Below are 26,758 nucleotides of genomic sequence, written 5' to 3' on the forward strand. Positions count from 1 at the left end.
GTGGCTCATTTGGCTTCCCTCTGCCACCGAGCGATCACATACATTATTTTCCCCAAGATAACACAATCAAACTTGTATTTACCGACATCCTCTTTTCGCAGCCTGTTTGAGATTTGTTTTAATAAATAAGTGTTTTATGTGAATGATGTAGTAATTGAAACGGGTGCTCCATTTTTTTTCCCCTTCTTACTGCGGGAGGTTTCTCAACCCCTATCTGGTTGGAAAATAAAACGCTTTGTCTCCACAACTACCCCCCACCGCACCCCCACCCGGGCTCAGTGTGTGTTTTATACGTGTGTATATCTCAACCCCCTACAGTAGCCAAGAGAAAGCAGCTAGCCAATGAGAGAGCCCAGTTTCATAAAAGCTGCTCTCTGATTGGCCCGATGCGAAAGGGCATTGGGAACAAAGAAAAGTCCCTTTCAGGTATAGAGGCTGAGAGCTCCTTTTGCTCCACTCCCCCTGTGTGTGTGTTGTGTTTCGGTCCTGATTTCAGTTGTTGCAGAAAAAGCTTGTGTGTGTGCACCAGGGGGATTTTTGTTTTTTGTTTTAATTTTATTTTTTGTTTTTATAAAAAATACACAGGACAGTCTGTGATATTTGATGGTCCATCTTCTTTAATAAAAAATTTGTTGAAGAGATTATAATTTCCAAAATAAAGCGGCTGCAACCAAACACATTCAATGCAGTTAGAAGGAAAAGGTCAACTCGATCCCATACAGACCGTAAGTACGGTTGCGTGGTGTGTCTCTATATAGCACTTAGCGGGGACTTCATGCAGGGGAATGTGCGAGTTTTATGCATTGAAATGAGGAACTAGTTACAGGATTTGGCTTTTGCATTTAGAACAACCCAAGAAGGGTGAATTTTATTCAGTGGAGGGTAAAGCATTTGTAACTTCTTCACACAAATTAAGCTTGACTGGGCACTCGGGGTAACTTAGAGTAAATTACCTTTTGGGCTCTAACCCAAAGGAGAATAAAAGTGACACAGTTACATATCCTGGTCCGTAGTGTCAATTCTCTAGCGCACCTTACCTTCTTCCTCTCGTTTCCTAGCTGGGCAGATCCCCTCCCAAACAGAGCCATTAAAATGGGGGCAAGGGCAGAACAAGCCGATTTTTGTCTCCTGTCACATTCTAGTGCCCAATAATTTAATATTAAGGGGACATTCATCCATTACATATAATGGTTATAACTACCATTTTCCACCGTCTTAAAAAAAGCAACCAGCAAAGACACCATTAAGAGAAAAAGAAGGAAAAAAAAAAAAGCCCCACCCAACCCAAACAAACCCACAAATAGTAACAATGGTGTGTTTATTTAAGGACCCAGTTTGAAAGCTAGAAAAAATGTTTTTTTTTTCTTTGTGTAATACATGAAGGGGTCCCTAAAATCCTAATAGTTCGGAGGTGCTCTCCCCCTCCCCCAGGCGTCCGCGTCTCTGGCCCCTTGGGAAAGCCAACAAATTGGAGATAAGTTGAGGAAAGGTTTATAAGGTGTTTCTTTAAAACATCTGCTTTGCTCTTGTGCTCATTACATTTCACTCCTTCCGAACTTCCGAGATCCTAGATCTGAGAAATGTTTCACATTCATAACTTGTAGCTTCGCCCACTGCGGGTGGGGGCGGGGCGACGGTGGGGGAAGTGGGTGCGGGGGGAGGCGAGAGACCTTCAGCTTTTTTTTAAAGACCAGATCAGTATTTTCTTGATACGCTTGTCACCATTTTTGTTCTCACGACAACCAATTGAGCCCTTGATCCTCACGTGATGTGAAAGGCTTGCACTGTAACAAAATCGCTCCTTTTAGATGGTTGGTTGTTGCTAACTCGCCCATCCCCCTCTCCCGGCCCCGACATTTCCAGCAAAGCGACTCTCCACTTCCAATCCATCAACAATTCATTACTGCTTTTAGCTTCCAAACGCCAGCTAATTAAAAATACTAAGCCAAGCTCCGAGGCCATCTGACTAAACACAGGAGGGGGTGGGCGAGAGGTGGAGGAGGAGAGAAAAAAATAAATAGAAGGGAGACGCACCGTTTGCTGCGTGTGTAAGGGGAAAAACTGTCTTGAAAAAGGTCGTCTTATTTTTTTTTTAAACTCTAATTATCGAATTACCACATGACTGATGGACTTGAGCGACAGAGGATTTTAACTCCCCCCCCGCCCTCCCCCCCCAGGGCTATACTAAGGAACTCGGTTCCTTTTTCTTAAAACAACATAAAACAGGAAAACATCACATCCTTTAGGTTTCGAAGTCTGAGCCCATTTTAAACGCCGTTATTTCCCCCACTCGGCTGCCCCCCGCCCCGAGCGAATGCTGTTATAACTGGTTTATCAGCTCACTGAATCGTCTGCTCCCTCCTCCTCCACACCTTTCTTCTTCTCCTCTGGCTCAGCTTCTCATCCCACCCTTTCTTCCTCCTTCTCCTCTTCCTCCTCCCTCCATTCTTCTTCCCCCTCCTTGTCTCTTAAGTTAGTTCGAGAAATCAAATCTGTCAGGACGGGCGGAAAAATGCCACTTCCCGACTAACAGGCGGAATCCAGCCCAGATTTTCAGTCCTTTCTTCTTATTCTTTCTTCCCTTTCACTAATTTATCCCGATGTTAGCACATTCTGTCTTGTTACTAGCGGACGCCTGTAGGTTTGCTACATGGGATCATTACTTACTGATCACGGTGACTCTGAAGTCTGGAACTGAAGGCGGAATGAGAAGTTGGGAAAACTTTTTTCTCTAAGCTCTTTCTCTCTCTCTCTCTCTCCTCTCTTTTAAACCCTATTATTCTCGATGCTTGTTAAGAGGGAAAAAAACCTTTGGTGCTTCTGTTGTGAATGTGAAACATTATCTTCCAGCTGTACAGTGACACATTTTTTTAAGGAGAAAAGGACTCCTGATCCGTTTGCCAAAAGAGGGGGGTGGGGAGGTGGAATAATGTTATCGAGTGATTATTCTGGCTGAGATGTGTTATTTGGTTTCTTCCTTCTTGATCATTTGGTGTTTAAGTAAAATGAGGCACAGGCTTGTTTGCCGAGTGGAGTGGGAAATGCATTTTGATTTGCTGGCCTAATTAAAAATGATAAAGGATTAAAGGTAAGCAATCTCTCTCTGTGTCTGTCTCTCTTTCTCTCTCTCTCTCTGTGTATGTATATTTATTTATTTTTTTCCTTGACAATCAACTGTTAAAAAGGGGCTGATCCCTTTAAAAACCGTTTTAACTGCTCTTTGTCAAACACACACTCATTTGCGGTCATTGAGGCCACCTTGGCGCAGATCACTTAAAGTGTATGTCTTAATCAGTTTCCCTGTACAGTCAGTAGCACCATATTTAACAGACTGAGCAATTCTGTGACCTAGGGATATAGTAGAATTGTTTAGATGGATTTTTTTTTTCTCAAGGCAAATATTTAACCTTTTATATAACACTGTCTTTTATATAGAGAAATGCTCTTGAAGACGTGTGTAATTTAAAAAAATGTATAAGCTGTTGGGGAAGAGAGGATAGGAGAGAGGTATGCTTGTGTGTGGGGAGATTATTGGTTGTTTTTTCTGTTCCTTACTGGGAACAAATACCAGATTGCCCAGACAATTTGTAAAAAGAAGTGCTAAAATTAGAAATAAGGAAAAATTAGCAACATCATTCTGAAAACTAGTCTTCAGAAAACTTCCAGGGTCTGGTCTTTTAAACTGCAAGAGCTAGGACACGTTTAGGGCTGTTTAATGCTGTGTTCCTCTTGTCTGAGTGTTAAAGCTGTATTTCAGGGGCTGAGATATCACATGTGCCAGACAAAATTCTAAATTTAAAAGAAACCCACAAAAACCTTTCTGCACTTGAATCAGATCCTTAAGATATTTTAATGCTTTTTAAAAAAGTGATTATCCTTGTGTTGTTGATAAAGGGATTTTAGTAAGATGCTTACTGTCATGGGTTTGTTTTTTGGGTCTGATTATTTTCCTTTAAACCTGATATTGGACTGTGGAGACAATACATGAGGCACCTTACTCTCTATCCTTCCCTGTACCCCTTACTGACTCCCCAGTATTAATCTTTTCTTATTCTGGTAACACCCAGACAAGAAATATTCGACTTTTCCCCCCTTCACAGGAAAAGGTGGACCTGGACTGAAGGGTGTAAAATCCCTGGACACATTCGTGGGGCAGGATAAAGAAGAGGAAGATTGGAAGATTTTTTTTTTTTTCTTTAAGAGAAAGCCCAGCGGAGCTAAACGAATGTCCCCTCATCTCCAAAGGAAAGTTCATCGGATTTTTATTCTAGAGAGCTCATCTTCAGGATGTCAGTGAACATTTCTACTGCAGGAAAAGGTGTGGATCCAAATACAGTTGATACTTATGACAGTGGCGATGATTGGGAAATCGGGGTTGGAAATTTAATAATTGATTTGGACGCTGATTTGGAGAAGGACAGACAGAAATTTGAGATGAATAATTCCACCAACACCACTAGCAGCAGCAGCTCTAAGGATTGTGGAGGTCCGGCCTCCAGTGGGGCCAGTGCTACAGCAGCCTTAGCTGATGGCCTAAAATTTGCTTCTGTTCAGCCCTCTGCTCCCCAGGGGAATTCACACAAAGAGACCAGCAAATCAAAAGTGAAAAGGAGTAAAACTTCTAAGGATGCTAATAAATCTCTGCCTTCTGCTGCCTTGTATGGGATTCCCGAGATCAGCAGCACTGGCAAGAGGCAGGAAGTCCAAGGGCGCCCTGGAGAGGCAACTGGCATGAATTCAGCGCTGGGTCAAAGTGTGAGCAGCGGCGGCGGCGGCGGCGGCGGCGGCAACCCAAACAGCAATAGTACCAGCACCAGCACCTCCGCTGCCACCGCGGGGGCAGGCTCCTGTGGGAAAAGCAAAGAGGAGAAGCCAGGTAAAAGCCAGAGCAGCCGAGGCGCCAAGCGGGATAAGGATGCGGGGAAATCCAGGAAGGACAAGCACGACCTCCTGCAGGGCCACCAGAATGGCAGTGGCGGCCAGGCCCCTTCGGGGGGGCACCTCTATGGCTTTGGGGCCAAGAGCAATGGAGGTGGCGCGAGCCCCTTCCACTGCGGGGGCACTGGGAGTGGCAGCGTCGCGGCTGCAGGGGAAGTTAGCAAAAGTGCTCCGGATTCAGGGCTCATGGGAAACTCTATGTTGGTAAAGAAGGAAGAGGAGGAGGAGGAGAGCCACAGGCGAATCAAGAAACTGAAAACTGAGAAGGTAGGATAAAGTCGCCTTCCTAGATGTCCCACTCTCTTCTATGTGCATTTGTGTGGGTGTGTGGGGGTGTGCCTCTGTGTGCCTTACACTTCTTCGTGCTTTCGTTCTTTGTGAGATTTCTCTGAGATACGTCCTTGACATTAAAATTTGATATGGGGGCGCTTTCAAGGTGCCGTGTTTGACTCCTGCTGCTGTTGCTTTTGCTGCTTCTGCTTTGGGCCCCCAGGTGGGAGGGTCTGAGTGTTGTAAGTACCTTCTGCCCTGCACGTGGGCTCCTGGCCAGTCAGCAAGTTATGGTGTGCTTTTATTTGAAAACCTGCTTACGGCGCCCACTTGCCTCTTGTCCTGGTTTCTCCCCAAAGGAGAACAGTGTTCTGTTTAGTTTACATGCCCCTATTATTGCTGGTAATGTGTCCTTAGGTGCAGGGTTCAAGTTTCCTCTGTGGAGAGCAATGTTCAGGATTCCATTTAACACTCCCCCCTCAGCCCATTCATTGTTACTTTCTCCAAAATAGTTCAGTCAAAGGATATCCTTGGATGGTTTCCTGTTATTGGTTCTGAATTAAACTCCAGGCTTGGGGTGTTGGGTCATTGGTTTCATAAATGTGCAGCAAAACTGACATGATTTTTGGTGGCTGCTAGGACCATAACCCTTCCTTGTTCCCTCACCAAGTTTTTAGCTAGAGATTTGTGTTATCACTTGGGTGCCAGCTTCACAGGGAAGCTGTAAAGCTGTAAGAAGAGTAAAATAGACTTGGTGGACTAATGTTCCTGAACTGTGAAGACATAGCCAAAGGGGTAGACCATGGGAATGAGGCTGAATACTAGATTGTGTGTTGCACTTGAACAATGCTGATTTAGACCATTTGGGTCCTTTCCCCCATCTTTGTTATTGTCTTAAATTCTGCAGTTTAACACTGCCTTGGGAAAACTGCCCCCAATGTTTTGCTGCTTAGGAATGGGGCCTGTGTCTTGCTGGTCTGGGATGTGATTGTTGTGCATTGAGTAATGTCTGCTGTGTCCACCAGGCAGGTTAGGAGCTAATTGGGGTGTAAGTGATCTTTCTGTAAAATTAACCTTTAGATTAATTCTACAGGTTGTGCCTTGCAGAAGCAGGATTTCTATCATGTGGCTCGTGGTGTGGTTGTTTGGAAATATGCTTATTAAATGATTTGATTTTTGCTCTTTGCTGATCAGAATTTTAAGTGGTGGTATATATCTTTGGGTAGCTGTTTCTGTGTACAGTTATTCATGGTTCTCTATTTAAACCTTTTTTATTTTTGTTTTTGGGCATTCAAGATTCAAAAAGGACTTTAGGAATAAAGTTTTGATTTTAGAAGTTGACAGAGGTATATTAAGTGTAGCTAAATATGCCAAACTTGGAAAGGACCACTGAACGCTTTTTAAAATTCATATCCTTTTGGTTAGACAGCATTCTATATTGATGAATTTAAATCAGCTTTTAAAAATCCCAGGTTTTGGTTCTTATGTTTAAATGTGTGCAGTTTCACATAATTTCTACTAAAAGGCGTTTTAAAATGTTCTTATTACTTAGTACAGTAGGGCATTTACTTTTGTTGCCAATAGTCTTCAAATTGCAGTTCTAATCTGCTTTAACTATCTAGATGAATTGCCCTAATCCAGTGCTCACAATGGCTGTGGTTAAGGAGTCAGAGGCATTTGATTGGATTCACTGGCTGCCTGGAATGTGGGAGGTACTGCCCTTTTGCATTCCCCTTAGCCTTTTAATCTTCCAGCCAAATGTTCACATTCAACAATTTTGTTTAGCTGGCAATCGGAACATTTCAGGATCTAAAAGGCTGCTGTCATGGCAACTGAGATTAGAGCTTGGTGTCGGTTCTCCAGTTTTTGTGTTCTTTTCACTTTCCAGTCACAGAGGAAACTGGATGAAGAATGGAAGAATTAAATTATTCATATACACGCAACCCATCTTCAGTCAGAGCAGTATAAATGTGATCATATGAATTACGTAAATGAAGAGCAAACAAGTCATGGTGGGGCTGGAATGGGGCAGGGGAGAGAGCACATGGTGCTTAGATTCACTCCTGGCCCTAAGAGGGAAGGAAGCTGCACTGCCAACCTTAGCCACTGAAATTGGCACAAAGGTCCTCTTGGGACGATTTGGAAGTGCTTGGTTGGCCATTCTCAGCAAGCTGGGGTGTTGGCTCAGGATCTCAGAATTCATTCCTTAAGCCTTTCCTTCCCACCCCATCCCACTCCACCCCAGAAGGACTTAAGAATGCTTTCATCCTTGGCACACAATGATGGCACTCCCTGGCATGAATGCCACCCAGGGAAGTAACTCTAATTTCACTAACTAGTGGTTATGGCAAATTAGGCTTCAATTTAGAAAATACTTCCTAATGATATGAAGATACCTATTTAGGAAATAAAGATTGAGTAGGACAAGCTTCACCTGACAAATGTTTCAACTCTGAGGCATCTTTGAGGAAGGTTTTATTTTATTTTAGGTGGTGCTGGGGATTGAACCCAGGGCCTCCTGCATGCCAGGCAAGCGCTCTTCTTTACTGAACCATTATCCCCAGCCGTTAAGGAAGGGTATTTAAAAAAAAAATACAGTGTTTGGATTTCAGCCTTGCTTGATTATCTGAGTTTGTGAAGAGCCAGATCCTTAAAAGTGAAGAAGATTAATTTTCAGCAATCAGATGTGTCTCAGGAGGGGCTACATGTGAAAACCAAAGGGGAGTGTAGGTGTGTACGCATTTGCCCACCCCGCCTTGGAAGGTTTACAGGAGATTCATAAGACTTGCTGTCACTGGTTAATTTTCACAGCATGCTTAAATGTCTATTTTTTGGTGTGTTTATTCTGTTTCTTCACTATACAAAGTCATGTAAAACATGATAAATTGGACCTTATGAAACCTAATTAAATCAGTGAGTGTTCTACTCCTTTATGTGGAAACCACAAGCATGTTGTAAAAGTCACCACTCCCTTAATACGTGAACAAAATCAAAACATGCCATAATTCTAAGATGTTGGAGCTATATTTCTATAGCCCATTTCGTGGTTAAGCCACCAGTGACATGTCTGAATAAGTAGATTTGATGGGTTGGCTTTTGGATGTTAAAACCTGCCTCTCCACCTCCCCCCTCCTTTCTTTTGATGCATAATAGTCTTGTGTTGAAGCCCTTCTTTATGTGCCCTCCTTAACGGTCTTATAGTTTTGACTTATCAGAGAGGGAGGCATTCGTCTGGGCTAAATAAACAGTTCTATGGAGTATTGTACGTGGGTTTATTTGATCGCTAGATAATTTGAAGATTCTTCAAAGCAGCTGATACTTAAATGGAAATGAAAAACACAGAGGTCACATAGTTGTGTCTTAGGGTCCTATTCAATATATATTCCCCAAAGAGAATTATTTCTGTAATATCATATTGCTTTCATTAAGATGGTCCTTGTCATCCTAAAGGTGATATCTATAAATGGACCTGCCTATAAAAGATATCATTCATTTTATTTTATTCTCTTGCAGAGCCTTTTTACACCTCACTAGGGAATTCTGGCACATTTTCTAAGTGAGTGTGAGCAATTTAAGAACATATTTTGATTAATGAGTTTTGTGGATGATTTTTTTTCCCCCAGATATAGTGCCCCTTATGAATTCTGCTTAGAGAGTGCAGATTATCTATGGTGAAATAAAGGGCAGGAAGGTCACTTGCTATAATTAAAGAACAAAGTCCATTGTTGTTGGACAGCAAACTGTTTTGAAAGCTACATAAGGGATTTAGCTGTTAGAAATGTTGGTAACTAAGGGTAGCTCCCAGTCAGCATTAATCCAGCTCCTTACTTTTCTATAGGCTTCCCTGGAAGGTGACAGGGCTTTTTGAGGTGGGTGCAGATGGGCTGCCTTTTTCCCAAGGAGCATTTCTGTGAGAACCCATGAGTGTAGCTTGGAGCACTTTTGTGATCAGGTTCATCTCTGAATTCTGAGTTTAATATTTGCTGGAGAGATTAAGAAATATGCACAACTGTTTAAGATTGAGCTAAAGAAGATAATAGTTAGCAACTTTTAATAACTTTACAAATAGTCTTTAAAACAAAAAGTGTGTGTGGGGGGGATTGATTGTCCAAATGTCATGAGGTTAAGAATGCTCTTCAAGTGAAATTGCTTGGCTGCAAGATGGTTTTAATTAGAGTGTTATAAAGACTTATTTTTCCTAAGCAGCATTTTATAGTTAGTAAATGAAATGTATGCCGAAAGTGCTAAGCAGAAATCTCCCTAACCACAGAGGTGTTCAATAACCAGATTCAAACAACATGGAAAGTACCATCTGTTCTTCGTTTTCAGCATGAAAAACAGGGATTGGATGGTTGAGATTTGCTCCAATTTTGATGGTGTCTGTGTGTGTGTTTTTTTAATTTAAAAAAGTTCACCTGGTACTTCATAGAAACTTGAAATTGCAGTAATATGAGCAACACTGTGAAAACACATGTTCCTACATTTATTTTAACCAGTTCCACTTTTATTTAAAAGATTTCCAGAAGCTCGGCCATTGACCACTTTATAATGATTATTTGGTTCCTGCAGGCACTCACAATGGGGGTGGGGGTCAGTTCTTCAAAGATCTGACTATTTAGTTAGTACCTGAATTATTCTGTCAATTTTCCTCCTGGAGGTGGGGGGTGCTCTCACAGGCTAACCTTGGTCAACATTTATGGTTAATCTAATTGTGTGTGATGGTGCTTAGGATTGGTGTTTACTATATATAGACCATGCTCTTGTTCAGAGATGTAGTCTAGCATTGTCGATAATGAGCAAAATACTTTTTTAAGGATAACTTTCTAATTCGTGACTTTTAGGCACTAAGATTCTTGGTTCTGGGTTTAGTAAGAGCCCTGGATAAAACATTATCTGGGCTTTGTTTGAGGTCTTTTATTGAAGCTAATGACTGGGCTTGTGCCTCCCTGAGATAAATGACATTATCTCTGAGTGGGCTGACAGGAAACAGACATGTTAATGGTGAAGCTGCGGGGAGGATCTGCTCTGGTTCTGACAAAAGAGTGGAGAAGGGACCCCTGGTTGTGGTCATTAACACATAATGCATTCTTGCTCTTCCTAAGAGGCCCTTGATAATTGGAAAGCTATTTTAGCCACAAGCACTTAAATCATAAATCTACTACTCCTAGTTCCTTTGCATTCTTAAAAGTAGCAAAGTAATGTGTTTTTGTTAACAAGTGTGTGATCTGGTTTTTTAGCATGGTAGCAGTTGTAGGCTGCCTGATCATGACATTTAGAAGAGCTGCAGGTTGAACTCTTTTTATCAGATGGGCCCACTCTTTGTCTCTCAAAACTGCTGTGCCATCCCTCTAGTTTAATAAGGGGGAAAAGTGGCTCCAAAGCTTAAGAAAAGTCATTTTTATACTTGAAGATGTCTCGTGGGAGGGGGATGAATTTTTTTTTTTCCAAAGCTGGGAAAGAGATTTTGCTCAGTGATTTGAATGTGATGAAATCTGCCTTTTGAAGTGTGTGTTTTAAAAAAGTCATGCTTATAATTGAGTTTCAATGCAGTTTAAACTCCGATTCTTGAAAGAAGATAATTGCCATGTTGAACACACTCTAGAGGTGTAGAAGAGGTGGAAGGATTGTGTTATTCTATTCTTTAATATTAAGCACTGGAAGTTTTTCATAGTAATTACTGTAGCACAACATAGTTTTGATTGCCAGCACTCTGAACTTGCCAGCGATCTGAACATCAAGGGATTCGCTTGAATACTAAACAGTTTATTCCTTACTTGTATAGCATTGTTGTATAATGTGGAAGGGAAGCCAGAACTAAAGATATATTGGTTTATCCTTTATAGCAACATCACAGTGGAAATAATCCTTCTTCCTTAAGGTTGTTCTCAACAAATGATAATAGTACCTGCCTAAGATGATAGAAGAAAAGGTGAAAATCCTTGCCTCAGTAATGACTTAGATTGTCCTTACAGATTAGTACAGGAATCATATTGGTGCCCTGAAACTGATATTTCATTAGTGTATATAAATGTAGTTGCATATGTAGATTGGACTGAGAATATTAGGTGGTATGGACTTTATTCTTTAAAAAAAGATCATCATTGATTTTATGTTCCACTCTGCTACATGTCCAGTTCTCCCTTACAGCCAAAGTTTCATTAGTGGCTTCTTGCTTTCTGTTACAAGTCTTTAATTGAAACTGGTTTTGGCAACATGAACAAAACCATTGCACCTAAATGAAAGGTTGTTGAACTATTCACAGTTTATTGACCTGGCATTTGGACTGTTTTTGGGGGAGGGGATATTCAAGATGGTCAGACTCTTAGTTCTTAAAACCAAATGCTGCATATTTGCTAAATTTTGTTTAGAAACACCTTTGGGACTATAGTAGAAGAGATTGTGGATTTTGCCTGAAGACCTGAAATGATCACAAAGCAAATACAAATACTTATATTTTGATAGGTCTGTGGACCTTGAACCATGGAAATCTCATCTGATATTTAGAAGGTTTTCTTTTCTTATCCCAGTACAGCTAAATGAAAATTTAAAAGTATATATTATAGTTGTAATAGAGAACTTAGAACAAGTGGGTTTGAAATGGTGAACAAATACTATGCTATTGCTGATCTTTCAAAGCTACCCCGCCTCCCCCCTCAGTTTGATTATTATTCATTGTGATGAATCCAGCTCAACCACTGAGGTTTCTGCCTCCTGGGAAACCTCATAGTCAGCTAGCACCTTAAGAAAAATGTGCCTACAGGGACATTTAGGCATATTCCAATAATGCCATATGAATGCAGCTTTTACAGTTTTAGAGTAAATAAAAATACATTGATTATATTTTGTGTTGTACATAATGATTTTAGAAAGTAGATATTTAGGTTGTGGAATTGGCTTATGGCATGGTGCCACAGACGTATAATTTTACTTAAAGGGACTTTTAAGGTTTTGATGTGTTTTCTTTTCCTCTTATTTCCCTGATGGCTTCTTTTTATTGAAGGGTAACTTAAGGAGACCTGGTAGCAATTTTACTGCTTTCCCCTGACAGTTTGAAATAATAGCTTGGTCTTTGGTTGCACTGATCTTCTACCAGTCAGCTTGATTCTGGTTTTTGTCATGTGGCAGTGAATTAAAAAAAAAAAAAAGTGTTTGTAGTATGTTTTAAGAAATGGACTCTTTTATATGCTTCAATTAGCAACAGACGACAAAGTTCCAGTTGGTCACACTTTCATAAACTCCTGGAAGTCACTGTTCGTCCTTTTGATTAAAGGAAACTCCTGGTTTGATTCACATCTGGCCCTCTGGCTGCTTTCAGTACCTTTCTGTCCTTCGCATTAGTCACTGAAGGTTCAAAGGTCACGTCTGAGTTGTTCCTAGTTAGGGTAGCAAGCTTTCCCCATGTTGGAAGGCTGTACTTTTGGTTAGTACACTTGACACACGTTTGGATTTAGTTGGCGTAAAAGTACCATTTATTTCTGTGCCTATATTTTAGTTTAACCCATTCTTCCCTTAAAATATTATCTGAGTGAGCTGGAAAACATCTCCACCCCCCCACCCCACAAATGCGCATAGCCAGACCAGATTACTTTTGGATTTCCTGTCACATCCTTGGCTGATTTTATGGATGGCTCATGTTAAAAACAACAATAATGTTTGAATTGGAAGGACTGAAATCGGGTTTTCAATCTTCATAGAGAACTGTTTATTTGTGTGTGGTTCACCACAGTACATGGATAATGCTATCAAATCTGCGCTTTATTATAGGCTTATAACTGTCCCAGCAGCGCTTAGTGCTCCTGCACTTCAGTTCTTCGTTAATTCTTTTGTGATGGAAATGAATCAGAACTGAATCCTTTGCAACAAAGGAGAAAATAGGCACAACAAATAGAAACTGCCCCCAGAGCCAGTTCAAAAGTAAGCAGTGTCTTTAAAAAAAGAATTATTTTCTTAATAAGTGGAATATACAGAAAAAGAGTTCATTTTTAACTTCGGTGAAGATAGATGGAAGATGAGCCAAACCCTTTGACAAATGGAGCCTGCTCCTACGACTAGACTTTATCCCGTCTTTTTTTTTTTTTTTTTTGACATCTTGAATAAGGGATTGAAAGGGATTCATTTCCCCAGATCTTTAAGCTGTTCTGAAGGTGGAATTTGAGTTAGGTAATAGTATTTGCTTCTGATCCCCAAAGGGGAGCAACATGATTTTAAAACAGAGCGATCATGCTTTTCTACATCCAACTCCATTTGGGCAATTGTCTCCATTTGCATTCCTTGCCCAAATCCTTCACCAGCCTTTCCCATGATGCCGCAGCAGATGCCAGACACTGAAGTAGAAAGCCAGCAGCTGTTTCCATTACTCCATTGCTGTAATATCCCCGACAATCTGCTTTCTTTTTCTCTCCCCTCCCCCACCCTAAAAATAAAGCAGCTTTCTCTCCCTCTGACTTTTGCATCCTCCAGTTTATCAGTCTGCAGGTTTGATATCTCATCAGTAGCAGGGGCTTCTTCTGAAGGTGCGTTTATTGTTTTCGCTTAGGGAGCAGATGGAGGGCCCTTGTCCCTGGGGGCGTGGCCGCTGGCGTCTCGGGCCTGGGCTGCGCGCTCCCGGCGGGGCGCGGGGACGCGCCCTCCTTCCCGCCCGGGACCCGTTTATGGCCCTGAGCGCTGTAAATCTGTCAGCTCTTCACGACGCCTTCACCTCTTTCTTCATTTGCTCCAGCTTCTAGTTTGACAACGTTCCCCTGAGGCGGAATTCTAATCTGCTTCCAATTAGTTGCAAAATGTGACTGAAATTTCCACATTATGACTGCTGTTTTACTTGCACGCACACATCTAGAAACAAATTAATGCTCTTGAATATTTATTTTTTGAGCCCTTGAATTTACTTTAAGAGGAAGAGTTTCCAACTGTTTGGAATGACTTCCAGGATTTGCATTTTTCCCTGTCCCCCAAAGTCTCATATACTTGGGTTTATTCAAACAAAACAGAACAACTATGGTTGGGGTCCCTTGCCCCCACCAGCCTTTAATGAGTCTTTGCCATCTTTTCAAGATTTCCCCAAATATATTGCATATGTTTAAGTTTTGCAAATAAATTTTGTAGTATTTCTAAAATAAACAAAACAAGGATGTTTGGCTAAGGAGGGGTCCCTGTAAAGTGTTTTACTAGAACACAAATACACACAAATTTACTTCTAAATATAGCTAAAGTTTATTTGGCTAAAACACAGGGACTTTTGTTCTACACTTTTAAATTCTTTCATTTGATGTTCAAAAGCTGTAAATCCAAATACATGAATTGGGTGATTAATTTGCCTGACAAATACAAGGGCAGCATTAGCCAGGTCACTGTGGGCGGTGACGGGTGCTCTAAATATGTATATAGGTCTTTGGAACACACTCTCAAAACTGTTTGAATGCTTGAGTTGCAAGAGCTGGGATGGGTGTAGATCTGTGATTTAAGTCTCTCCTTCCCTTAAATAATCTACTGTGAGGAGAGTGAATAGGGCTCTGGGTTTTGGGGTGGTCTTAACTTTCAGGGAGATCATTGCTTCAACTCTCATTACTCCAGCTCTATTTCCTCCTTTTTAGTGATTTTTGTTTTTTTTTTTACAAAGATATCTGATCCACCTGATTATATGTAAATGTTATTGTTTAAATTTTGCCTTTTGAGAAAGTCACGTTAAGACTACCGTTTACCTTATTTGCCTTGAAAACTACTGTCTCCACTACTGTACTGGAGAATTTTACTACTTGGACAGTAGATCTCTGGCTTAGTGTTTGCAGAAAGGTGGTACCCTTAAGTTAAAGAATGTAAACAGTAAAATTTACTGGTGCATTTTATGGTGGAATTCAGTCCTCAAACATCTTGGCAGATTGATATCAACAGTAATAATGGGCTTTAAAGAGGTGTGAAGGATTTTATTGATGGTAAAGTGGTTATGTTGATCACATCACTCAGTATTAGTTTCTAAGTAACACCTTCACATGTAAATGATGCATCCATTGTTTTTTTTCAACATTATTGTCATAAATAACTGTAAAACCCCTGCACTGATTGATTTTTACTGTCCCTTTTTATGTGCTATTTTCAATCTCTGTAATCAAGAAGTGGAGCATTTATTTTCACTACATTTAAACAAAACTCGTTTTAGATTATTCTATATATATAGAATATAAATGATTTTATGATAAAACCTAATTGTTAGCTACACCAGAATTCCACAAAAGAAGAAGGAGTGCTCTTTGTATTGCTTGCTTTCTTCTTACTGGATGACTGGTGGTAGGGAAAAAACAAACAAACAAACAAACAACAGATTAAAATCCTTAAAAATTTAAAATGTAGGCCTTTTAGATTGCAAAGACCTCCTGGGTTAAAAAAAAGAAAAAGAAAAAAGAAAGAAAATAGTGGCCTCATAGTGAAATGCTTACAATGGGCATGATTGTGGTAGCCCCTCAAGTCCCGGGGTTCACTAATTACCCTTTAATGAGGTCAGTCTGCCCAGGCTTTTTCCCTACCTTGGGAGGGAAAGCACACAAGACAGTTGGAGTTCAAGTGGATCTTTCTGTATTTGCAACTTAGCATAACTGCTTTGAAGGCCCCCAGGGTGCTTAATTGGGGCCTGGCATTTTTGTTTGGGGGGAGACTGCACACAGATCCTCATTGTGCGTTTAGAAGCCACTGTGCATCTTGGAAGCATTACATGCTTTTGTTGATGGTGCATGGTTTTATCAACTCCAAATGAGCTTATTGCCTTTTAACCATTGGGAGAGCTAAATAATAGAAGAACCTAGAAGTCTCTGGGTTGGGCAGCCGCCAAGCAGTTAAGGGAAAGGGGGAATAAAAAGACAAATGAATGGTTTAATTGTAGAGCAAACCATTTGTTTACAGATTAAGACTTACTCCGGTCACTAAATCCTATGGACTAGGAGATGAAAAAAAAATGAGGCTGTAAGGTATAGAAATTGAATGCCCAGAGTTGTGTTTTGTGATCACGCTCAGCTGTTTTTGCTCCCCCCCCCACACACACAAAGGAGGCAAGAGAAGAATGAATTGTCTAATGGTGAGAACTGCCTGGCCAAGTGCACTTTTTGAGCGGTAAAGAATGAGGGGAAGAACCGTTAGGCAGGTTGTTATGTCTTTGCTGCTGCTCAAGAAGCTGAAGCCTTAAGCTTCCTCTAGAAGATTGTTGCTGAACCCTAACCCTCCTGTTGGTGGAGGGGGATGGTGGTGGTGAGTGGAGTAAAGAGTAGAAGAAAGGTGTGTGGGAAAGTGGGTGGTTGCTGGAGGCCTTTGTTGCCATGGCCCTGGACAATACATTCTCATGAATAGTAGGAACCCTTTGCAGAAATCCCCCTATTTCATTAGTTAGGGGCCACGTTTCTGAATAGAAAGGGATTCTTCAGCAATGGCAGTGAAGTGGTATAGCAATTTTGGGGGGGGTAGGGAGGAAGGGAGGAAGAGCTGTTGCCTGGCACCCTGAATTTCGGCATTTTTTACCTCCCCCCTTAAGGATTTTAAACAGTAAAAGGCCAGAAATCATAGTGTTTGTCCAATAAGTAGTTGTAGCTCATCCTTTTAATCTTGTGAATAAATAGGCTTCTAGAAATCTCTAGTAAAGTGTTGTTTTCTAGCAGTGTCATCCTAAGCACTTTCCAGATCTATATTTCTATTTTTACATTAATATTGGGAGTGAAACCCTTTTTCTCAAACTGCTGTCTGGTGTATTAGTCCATCACCCTTTCTGTTAACTCAGGGTGTAAGTATTGTTTCTTTTGTGTTCTGTTTGGCCATGAACAGGCACATCCCTTCTGCACCATTAAAGTAATTTGTTCATTACCTGTTGTGAATTTGATCAGCTGAGCTTTTAAAATCTTAGCTGGCTCAGGGGGATCTTGTTTTGTTTTTCTCCTTGAAGTTTGCCCATGATTGTTTTGATATTGTGATTCTTCTGAAATGGCATGATTTTTGACTCCAAATGATGGCTGAAAGCTTCACTTCACAGATATATTTCTTCTGGGGTTGGGAAAGCAAAGAGGGTATGAAAATGAAGACTAGGTGGTTTCAGTCTTGTTAAACTACTAGTGACTTTTTAAGGTGTTTTTTGTTCATTTCTTTCCTATTATCTTCTCTTTATTAGGAAAGACACTTGAAAGTCCAACATAATTTTTTAAACTCCTGATTTTTAAATTGCCTGAGACTTAATTGTCATAGTCACCAAGTAGACTAAATTTGTGAAACACAGTTTTTTAAAAATCCTGATTTTTATTTTATTTTATTTTTTTACCCAGGTGGTAAAACTCTACAAATGCTCACCTAAATTTGATTTCTCTGGTGGTTGTTTGTTAATATGTGCTCAGTCTATGTTTACTTAGGCAGCAAAACATAAATGCAAAAATGAAAAACATGACTCCAGTTAATATTTATGACAGCCTTGGGCTGTCCAAGCTTGAGATCTGTCTATGGTTTTAATTCTTCTGGAAAGAAATCTTTTTACCAAATTGTCAGTGCCTCTCCAATCTGAATGCTTCTAAGGATTTTTAAAATGCCATCTAGTTGGGTAAGTTTGTGTTCTTTTGTAGTGTAAGAATAGGGAGGAGTGCTGAGCTTTCTGTCCCTCAGGACTTAGTCTGAACAGAAGCTCCTCTTGGCTCTTCTATTTAACCTGTTCTTCTGTATATTATGTAAGTGAATTCTTTATGTTGCTCATATAAAATATGAAAGGAAAAACGCTAACTTAAGATGCTCCCAAAAAAGACTTTTATAAACCTGCTTATACCAAAGTCTAGTACTTTCTGTTTTAGCTCATGTTAAAGGCTTAAAGTCTCCTTTGAAAGACCAGTGTGTGAATCTATAAGCCTGCTATAAATTCATATACATATTTCCTTGTATAAACCAGTGTTTTCCATTTATCTGGAGCTTGTACAGCTGCAAAGTTACTTCCAGCAGATAATCCTGTCCAGTCTTAGATTGATGGAAGTTCTGTAATACCACAGTTATGTACTGGTGATTGGATGTCAGTTCTCTGAGTATATTAAACCTTAAACATGTTGAATTTTCCTTTTCTGACAACTGTAGTAAACTCTGAAGACTCTTGTTCTTGCAAAATCTAGAAAATGCCCAGCATATTCAAATCAATGTTTTTACCAGTGTTCAATACATAAATATAGAACTTTGCAAATTGCTTTTGAATTTAGTGAGCAGCTTACCAGCACATACTAGTAGCAGTAGGATATTAAATGGTGGTGAAAAAATAGATGCTGTTTTATCTTTTGTCTGGAAGATAAATTGTGAAAAGTTTTTGAAGAATTTCATTTTGGAATTGTTGCAACTCACTTTGGGACCTGAAGAATAACACTAACTGTACAAATAATTGTGTGCAGTGAGGTATGGTTGCCTGCATGTTATCTGAGCCTCAATGTGCGTGCATAATTGGAGAGATTATTGGAAAGAGAGTGTTTTGCTGTGGTAGATGTGGTTTAAATCCTAGCGCTGAGCATAGCATTTAGTTTCTCAGCTTACCCACAAAATCTGTGACTAATTTAGTGAATGTGAAGATTTTTGTCCAGATGGTTAGGTTTAATTGTAAAAACTGGAAAGATTTCAAAGTACCCTTTGGGGGAGTGCAGGAAACAAGTAAACAACACAAAAGAATTAAAAGTAACTATCAATCACTAAATATAGCATATATGTATATTTCATATTTATAAACATAGTCATATATACTTAAACACACACACACATGTATGTATATACAGTCAAGGAAAAGCTTAAAGAATTGGTTACAACAACATGAATAAATAGAATCTAGGTGTGATTGGAATGTTTAACATTTATCATGTTTTATTCTTAAGTACTTCCTAGTTCACATTTGGCCTTTCTGGACTCAAAACAAGTTTCCTTGGTATCACTTTCTGGTTGGTGGTGCTTCTTGGTAAAGGGACTTGGTTTGGACTGCACCAAACATTAGGGAAAATCCCTGCTCTATCCCAGGAATTTACTGGCTGCTCTTGCCTCTTTGTGGGGCTCTCTGAGGCCTGGACCAGCTTGCTCTTCCCAGACTGCAGCTGTGAGGCCAAAGAGGTGGTGAGCTTGTAGAAACGGGAGGTGGATAGAGCTTATGTGCCACAGAGACCTTTCCTTTCAGCACCCATTTCTTCTTTGCACTTCTTGAATTTGATGGCTGTGCCAGAATGGAAACAATAATCTGAGTTGATAATTTAAAAGCTGCTCAAGATCTCATTCTTCTCCTGGTTGTTCCCTGTGAAGAGCAGAACTTTAGGGATGGAAATTGTGCCACCCTTTTGTTGTTGGACATTGCTGATCTTAATCTTGAGCCCATAAATTGGCTTTGAAGTTGGTAGGCTAATAGGATTCTATACTGAACTTTATTTGTGTTACCTGAAACTGTAAAGAGAGGAAGAAGAGTAATGGGCCATGGGTTTAGAAAGTAGCAGGATAGAAGGTGAGATGGGCTATTGATAATGTCTGCTTTATTGTAGAAAAATGGATGGAATTAATGGCACAGTGTTCTACAAAGCAAGCAACATGGATACATTTCTTGCACAGGAATGTAAATGTACCCAGATATTTATAAACAAACATACTTCACAACATTCATAACCAAAGCCTGGAATCCTGATTGATTGGACGTTTGCACTTTTTTCTGGACATGCTTCCTAGGCTTTGTCTTGGCTGACTGCACATGCTGTTAAATCCACTCCGATATAGAGAAGGAGCTAAATTTATGTGTTATATTTAGTATGTACCGGTTGCTTTAATATTTGATTATAGAGTCCTTAGCATTTTAAAATGGCCCAAGCAATGAACTTGAGGTTATCTTGCACAGCAAGGTAGATAAGCAGAAGGCCAGGGGTGTTGAATGGTGATTTTTCAGGTCATGAAAAAATCTATGTAAATGGGCTAAGAGAAGGGGCTTCCTGGGAGGAGTACAGTACAGGTCAGTGAGGTCATCCTTTTCTCAGGCTCTTCTTCATCCCCTTTCATCACTCTTGGTCTCCCTTCTATTTTCCTGAAATCCTTCTCAGGGTTTTTTAAAGATACTTACAGTTGACCTTAAGGATGCGAATGATGAAGCTGAAGCAGAATCTGACATACTTTCCCTTTCCCTTGATTTTTTTTTTTGGGGGGGCGTTGTTTTTATAACTAAAATAGGGAGTTAAGATTCGATTAGGGACCTAATAAACAAATGAGAGTCTGAGGCTTGGTACTTATATGAAATTGTGCTGCAAATTACACTTCAGCATAGATGTTATATATCTTTTTACTTTTCATATCTGTTATTAGAGTTTTATATGTATTCCCATCTATAAGTTGTGTTTTCTAGAAATTTCTACCAATTTTTAACAGACTTGAAGAAATTGATGTGAAGAATAGAACTAATGCACAGTTATGCAAATTAATGAACTGACAGTTATGAAGAAGAGGCTTAGATAAAGGCCACTGGGATCCCAAGGACACAAATCAGAAAGATCATGGGTGTGATAAGCTCACCACGATTTATACAAGTGGTGGTACTTTTTATTGCCTCTGATGTCTTGATTTGGGGAAAGGAGAGCCTTTTGGGTTGCCAGAGCACACAGTTGTGTGTTTTGCTGTTGGAAATTCTGGAACATTTTAGGATACAGTGGGCAAGGAAGTTGGCCAGAAAAATGAAAATTTGCCTACTTGTTGTAAAACTTCTTCTGTTGTTAATGTTTCTTTAAGCCTTCTGGTGCTGGGAACTGCACATGAGGGATGAGGTTGAAGCACAGGGTCTGATGGAGCTGATTTTGAAGCTCTATTACAGGGTAGAGAGCCATATCAAGTATAAGCTTGAGATGGGAGAGAAAGAGCAGACTCAGCAGAAAGAGCCCTGTCAGCAGATTCAGCAGCAACTGACGCTGAATGGAGAGGGGAACCAAAGCCTGGAATCCCGATTGATTGGACGTTTGCACTTTTTTCTGGACATGCTTCCTAGGCTTTTTCTTGGCTGACTGCACATGCTGTTAAAGCCACTCCGATAATACACATGGAATGTTTTTGCACAGACTTTGTCCAGATTGGGTTGGGAGTTGGGCACACACCTGATCATGCAGGGCCTTGTAGATCATGGTGAGGAGTTTGAATTTTAGTCTGAATATGAGAAAAATTTCAGAATTTTGAGCAAGGGAATAACTGGATTTGGTCTGTTTTTTATAGAGTTGACGATAGAGAGACAAGAAGAGGAACAGGGAAATCAGTTATAAAACTTCTTCAGTAGGCTCGAGGAGAGACAAGAGACTTTGGTAGTCATGATTCGGTAGGGCTTAGATAAGCAGTCATGAAAGAATGATGATTGACGATTAAGGATAACACCTGGATTTGGGGACAAGTGGAATCATGAATTATGATTAGTCTGGTGCAGTGATTCCTACAAGTAATCCCAGCTATTCAGGAACTGAGATAGGAAGATCCCAAGTTTGAGGCCAGCCTGATCAACTTTGTGAGAAGTCTTAAAATAAAATAAAAATGGCTTGGATTGTAGTTCAGTGGTACAGCACCCCTGGGTTCAATCCTGAGTACCAAAAAAAAAAAAAAAAAAGTTACAACTCAGTTTTGATACAGCTGCTGGTTGCTGGTTGCCAAATGATGTTTGTTTAGTTGGATGGCTAGGCAGGAGACACAGATAAGAAGGGATGGGCATATTTTGCTTGGCTTTAAAATTATTGGGCTGAAGCAGGGTCACCTAGAGAATGAGGATAGTTGGAGAAAACAGGGGTCCAGAGCTGAGCCATGGATATTAGGAGGAGCTGGCACCACTTCAGTGAGGCAGAAGAAAACCCAGTCAATCTGGTGTTTCTGGTGAGCAAATGAGGAAATTCCTGCAAGGAGGCTCGGATCAGCCCTGGCAAATGCTGCCAAGAAGTCAGGTTAAGATGAGATTCAGAACTGACTGATGGTGACCTTAACGCAGATGGTCCTGGGTTGAGGGGTAAGGATAAGGGAATTAAAAATCTGACTGGAGGACTGGATTTTTTATTAGTTGAGAAAAAAAAAAAAAAATATATATATATATATATATGGACTAGTCTATCATTTTTTTAGAGTGGGGAACTTTTAATAGCCTGTTTGCTAATGGGCTGGTGGTGGAGAAAAGCTGATCAAATTAGAGAGAGGGGATGGGTATTGGTGTGGGGGAGGTCTGGTACTTGGGTGCAGCTGTGGGCCTCTGGGGTCCCTGGAATAGTACTCCATTGTATCAGGAAGGCTCTGCATAAATGCTTGAGGCGGTGGGGGAGGGGTGTGGAGGTGGGTGGAGATAGGTCTTATGGTTAAAAACAAAACAAAAATAGCAGGTTTTTATCATTTGCAAATGATATAATGATATAATGGCTTAGTACATATGAAAAAATACAAATTTAAATATGTTAAGTTTTTTGTTTGTTTGTTTTTTAACTGGAGATGCAGACAGCAGTTAGATATTCACTTCTTCATTCATTCCTTCCCTCCTTCCCCCAACAGTTTAGAGAGCTTTGACCATTTTGTTTGGACAGTAGATATTAGAAAGTGCTGGTGAAAGTCTTAATTTGTTTTTCTATTCATTCCTGTATCATTTCCTTCACTCAGCAAGTAGTGTTTGAATGCCTATTCTATGTGAAGCACAATCTGGGTCCTGGAGGTCCAGTAGTGAACAAACCAAAGCATCTGTTCTCATGAAGCTTATATTCTAGTTTATTCTTGATGAATAAATGTATTTTGGTTAGTGTCACCTGCTTTAAGGGAGAATTGAGTCTGGGAAGGTGGGAGAGCGAGATGGTGGGAAAGGAGAATTTATGTTTGTTTATGTTTGAGTAGGGACCTGAGAACAGTGAGGAGGAGCCATTTGGCCTCTTGTGGTGGGAACTTTTTAGACCTGGGGAGCAGCCTGTGTGCAAGCCCTGAGATGGGGGAGTGTTTGAGGAGATTCCTGCTCCAGGGTGGCAGGAGCTGCAGAGGCAAGTGCGAGGAGATGAAGTTGGAGAAGAAACTAGAGGCCAGGCTCAATCAAGTAAGACTCAAGGTGGGAGGGACAGGCTGTGATGGTCCTGTGTGGGAACCTGCCCTAAGCTTCACTCTGGCTCCAGTCCTTAAGTCTTTTGATTTCATTTTCATTTCTAAGTGGCTAAGAAACATGGATGGGTTATCTTGTGTGAATTTTATCAAGTGATTTCACGTTGCAAAATTGTAAATATGGAGGTGTTTAAAAAATAAAAAGTATATATGTTTTAGTTGTAGATACACACAATACCTTTATTTTATTTTTATGTAGTGCTGAGGTTCAAACCCAGTGCCTCACAGGTGCAGGCAAGTGCTCTGCCACTGAGCCACAGTCCCAGCCCCAATATTGAGGCTTTTTAAAATTTTTTTTAAAAGAGTGAACAAAATGTTACATTTTTTCAGAAAACATTAATTAAAAGAGATTACTTTTCCCAGGGACATGTGTTCCAGTGTCTCCATCACTCCCGTACTTACATGTGTGATTATATTAATGTAGTTGATTTCTACCAAATATGCTAACATCAGAAAATGATGGGGTAGTAATGTAAATAGAAAGGTCAATATTTTTTGCATTGCACCTCAGAAGATTACTTGCATACTTGCTGGGGGTTTGACATACCTCCTCATTTGGAGACTGAGAAACTATTATAATTTTTATATTAAAAAAGCAATAAATAAATCTATAGGAGTTTAAGTTGTCCTAAAATATTGTATAATGGAAAGTAGTTTTTACTTCCCCCTTCCCAGACTATTCGAACCAGTTACTTACAGCAATTTTGTGTGTTCTTCTCAAAATAGTTTCCATCTGGACAAGCATATATTTATATTTCTCTTGTCAGTACACAAGTTAGAGCACATCAAAGAAACTGATTTACACGGTTGTGCACACCTGTAATGCTAGTAACTCAGGAGACTAAGGCAAGAGGATTGCAAGTTCAAGGCCAGCCTCAGCAGCTTAGTGAGACCCTCAAAATAAAATAAAATAAAAAGGGCTGGAGTTTAGCTTTGTGGGCTCAATCCCCAGTGGGTTCAAACCTGGGTACTGCAAAAAAAGAAAAAGAAAAAAAAATTAAAAGCAAAGAAACTGATCTGCACCTTGCCCTTTGCAGTTAACCATGTGTCTTTGGATAGCACGTGTTCCTTTTCTACCTTTGATTCCATAATTAAACTAGTCTGAAAGCCTTTAGGTTGTTTCCAGTATTTTTCAGCTGCAAAAAATTTTCTAGTGAACATCTTTGCACACATGTATTTCAAAATGCAGTTGTTCTCCAACTTGATTGCATCAGGTTGAATAGCTATTAACACTGGAACTTATGTGCCTGTATTTCTATAATTTAATGCTGTGAATTATGCTTTTCTGGCTTCAATGTTAATGTATTATTACAGATTATTTAAATTTGTATTTTTTCATATGTACAAGCCATTATCTCTTTATTTTCCTACATGTTGGTATTTATAACCTTTGACTACTTTTCTAATGTGCTAGTGGCCATTTCTTGTTGACTTAAAAGTATTTTAGTGTATATTAATTAAATGCACTATTCTTTTGTTTGCAACATTTTCATGTGCTTTGCAAAAATTTTCTCCCATCTCTTCATTTGTCTTTTGATTATATTTATGCTAGTGCCCGGTGAAATATCTTAAATTGTGTAGTCAGTTTTACAATTTATATATTTGTATGGCTTCTGGGTTTTATATTGGTTTAGGAAGACCTTTCTTACTCTAAGACTATTATTAAACTCTTTTTCTTCTGCTGATTTTATGGTACTTGAACTATCTTTAAGGTCTTTAACTGGGAGATAAGATATTTACCTTATTGATTTTGAGGGTCATGTTTCTATATAATTTTTGATCCAATATTAAAAAATTCTTGAAACCTTAATATAAATAGTTCTTGATCTGAGTTATGTGTCTGAATCATTTGGAGAGTGCTTAAGTTTTTTTCATGTCCCCAAATACCTAGTCCCTGATCCTCACCCTTATTAAGCTTCTTTGGGTGCATTTAGACAATGCTAAATACCCTTCTCTCTCTCTCTCTCTGGACAGATGTTAGTAATGGCTATTAGAATGTTTTTTAAATGTGGTTCTGTATAGAAAAATCACCACTGTATTGCTTTAAATATGACTTCATTAAGGTGTTTTACAGGTGGTTAATTACTGTACTTGGTCAAATGGGAGGTAGGGCCAGAACAACTAATGATTTGCAGCTCCAGCCCTAGGAATATTTATACCCAGTAAATACACTTACTGGTGTTTCCTAGAATCCTAGGGCAGAAATATCCCTGCACAAACAAATTGCTTAAGTAGTAAAGCTGAACCATGGCTTTGCTTAGTTAGCCATTTTGGTTTAGTAGCATGTAGATAATTGCTGTGGAGGCAGGAGGAAATGTTTTGGGAATGTATAAAGCATGCAGTTTTAAGTATTACTGCTGCTGGTCTGATCTATGGAGGTCGTCTCTCCTGGTCAGCTGGGCTTTGACTTCTTTTATGACCCTGGACAAACGCCACTGTTTTCTGGGCTTTGTTTTCTTCTTGGACTGTTGCCTTCTGGTTCCAAAAGAGTTCTAATTTCCCCCTTTCCTACTTATTGCACTGGAGACAGATGTCTTTTAGCTACACTTCCTCCCATTTTGTTCTGTAATATCAATATATGTTTCCCTGCTAGCCTGAGACCCTGAGGACATGGATGCCATCTTATTTTTATTTCAGTCAATATTTGTTGAACTGGATGCTCTTTTAGTAGGGTCATAGAGTAGAGGAGGGCCTTAAGGCTGGCTCTACTGGGTCCTCATCTTTTGTCTTTCTTTCAGGTAGAGATCACAGGCACAGATACTGCTGGGAATTATTTGGATTTTCCTCTATCTTGCATTTATGTGGCATTATATCCGTCATCTGGATAATCAGTTATGTTGTGCCTGCTTTCTCTGGGTCTGGTAGAGCATGTCTGTTGAATTTTAAAGAATAAAGATAAAGATGATTTACCCATAAGGGTTATGTGGTGTCAGAATAACAGATTACAACGGCATCCTGTTTGTTGGCAGATTTTTGTCTGATGATTTCTTTGTTGCCCACAAAACCCTCAGGACTAAAGTGGAGGGCTACTCTTAAAAAAGAAAAAAAAAAGTCATTATTCAAGAAGAAGAAAGAAGTATTTATTGGAAAACTTACACCAAATCATCAATCTAATTTGCAAACAATTTTTTTTTTTTTTAAACCAGCCTAGGAGCTTGGAAGGGGGTCAGATCTTTGGGACTCAGTCATGAATTTGGCCCCTTTCTCTCAGCAGAAGTTCATATAAGAACTTGAAGCACAGCCCATTCTGAGGACTTTAATGTGTAATCATTGATTATAATCATATGTCATTATTAGCTGTAACTGTTGTTAAAAAGAACAATGGTTTGATTTTTACATTGAAGTTGTCCATTAACTCAGCATGTTATTAAAGCATATTCTCTACCCCCTCCCCCAAATATTCTTGCCAGTATGCATTCAATAGATGGAAACTATTCATGTTTATTGTGAAAGTCTGCTT

The 26,758-nt window shown here is 39.8% G+C and overlaps 1 protein-coding gene and 1 long non-coding RNA gene across 7 annotated transcripts in view; one reads left to right on the forward strand and one right to left on the reverse strand.

Annotated features, from left to right (window-relative positions):
• Positions 1-437: 437 nt before the first annotated feature.
• The window catches only part of Znf608 (zinc finger protein 608), a 107,099-nt gene continuing 80,778 nt past the window's right edge, over positions 438-26,758 (forward strand). The window contains exons 1-3 of one of the 6 annotated variants that reach the window (XM_048811827.1): positions 703-725; positions 3,002-3,088; positions 4,101-5,205. In XM_048811827.1, coding sequence (XP_048667784.1) covers positions 4,288-5,205 — 918 coding nt within the window. In that variant the 5' untranslated portion in view covers positions 703-725; positions 3,002-3,088; positions 4,101-4,287. Of the gene's footprint in view, positions 726-2,207; positions 2,713-2,879; positions 3,089-4,100; positions 5,206-22,553; positions 23,237-26,758 lie in introns of those variants that run through there. The other 5 variants (XM_048811825.1, XM_048811828.1, XM_048811829.1 and 2 more) reach the window with 5 other exon arrangements.
• LOC107143056 lies at positions 835-2,801 on the reverse strand. Its single transcript, XR_001503664.2, has 2 exons — positions 2,668-2,801; positions 835-1,784 (listed from the first exon to the last, which is right to left on the reverse strand). It is a non-coding gene; the product is annotated as an uncharacterized LOC107143056 (long non-coding RNA).

The sequence above is a fragment of the Marmota marmota genome, unplaced genomic scaffold (genome assembly GCF_001458135.2).
Source record: "Marmota marmota marmota unplaced genomic scaffold, marMar, whole genome shotgun sequence".
Taxonomy (NCBI): domain Eukaryota; kingdom Metazoa; phylum Chordata; class Mammalia; order Rodentia; family Sciuridae; genus Marmota; species Marmota marmota.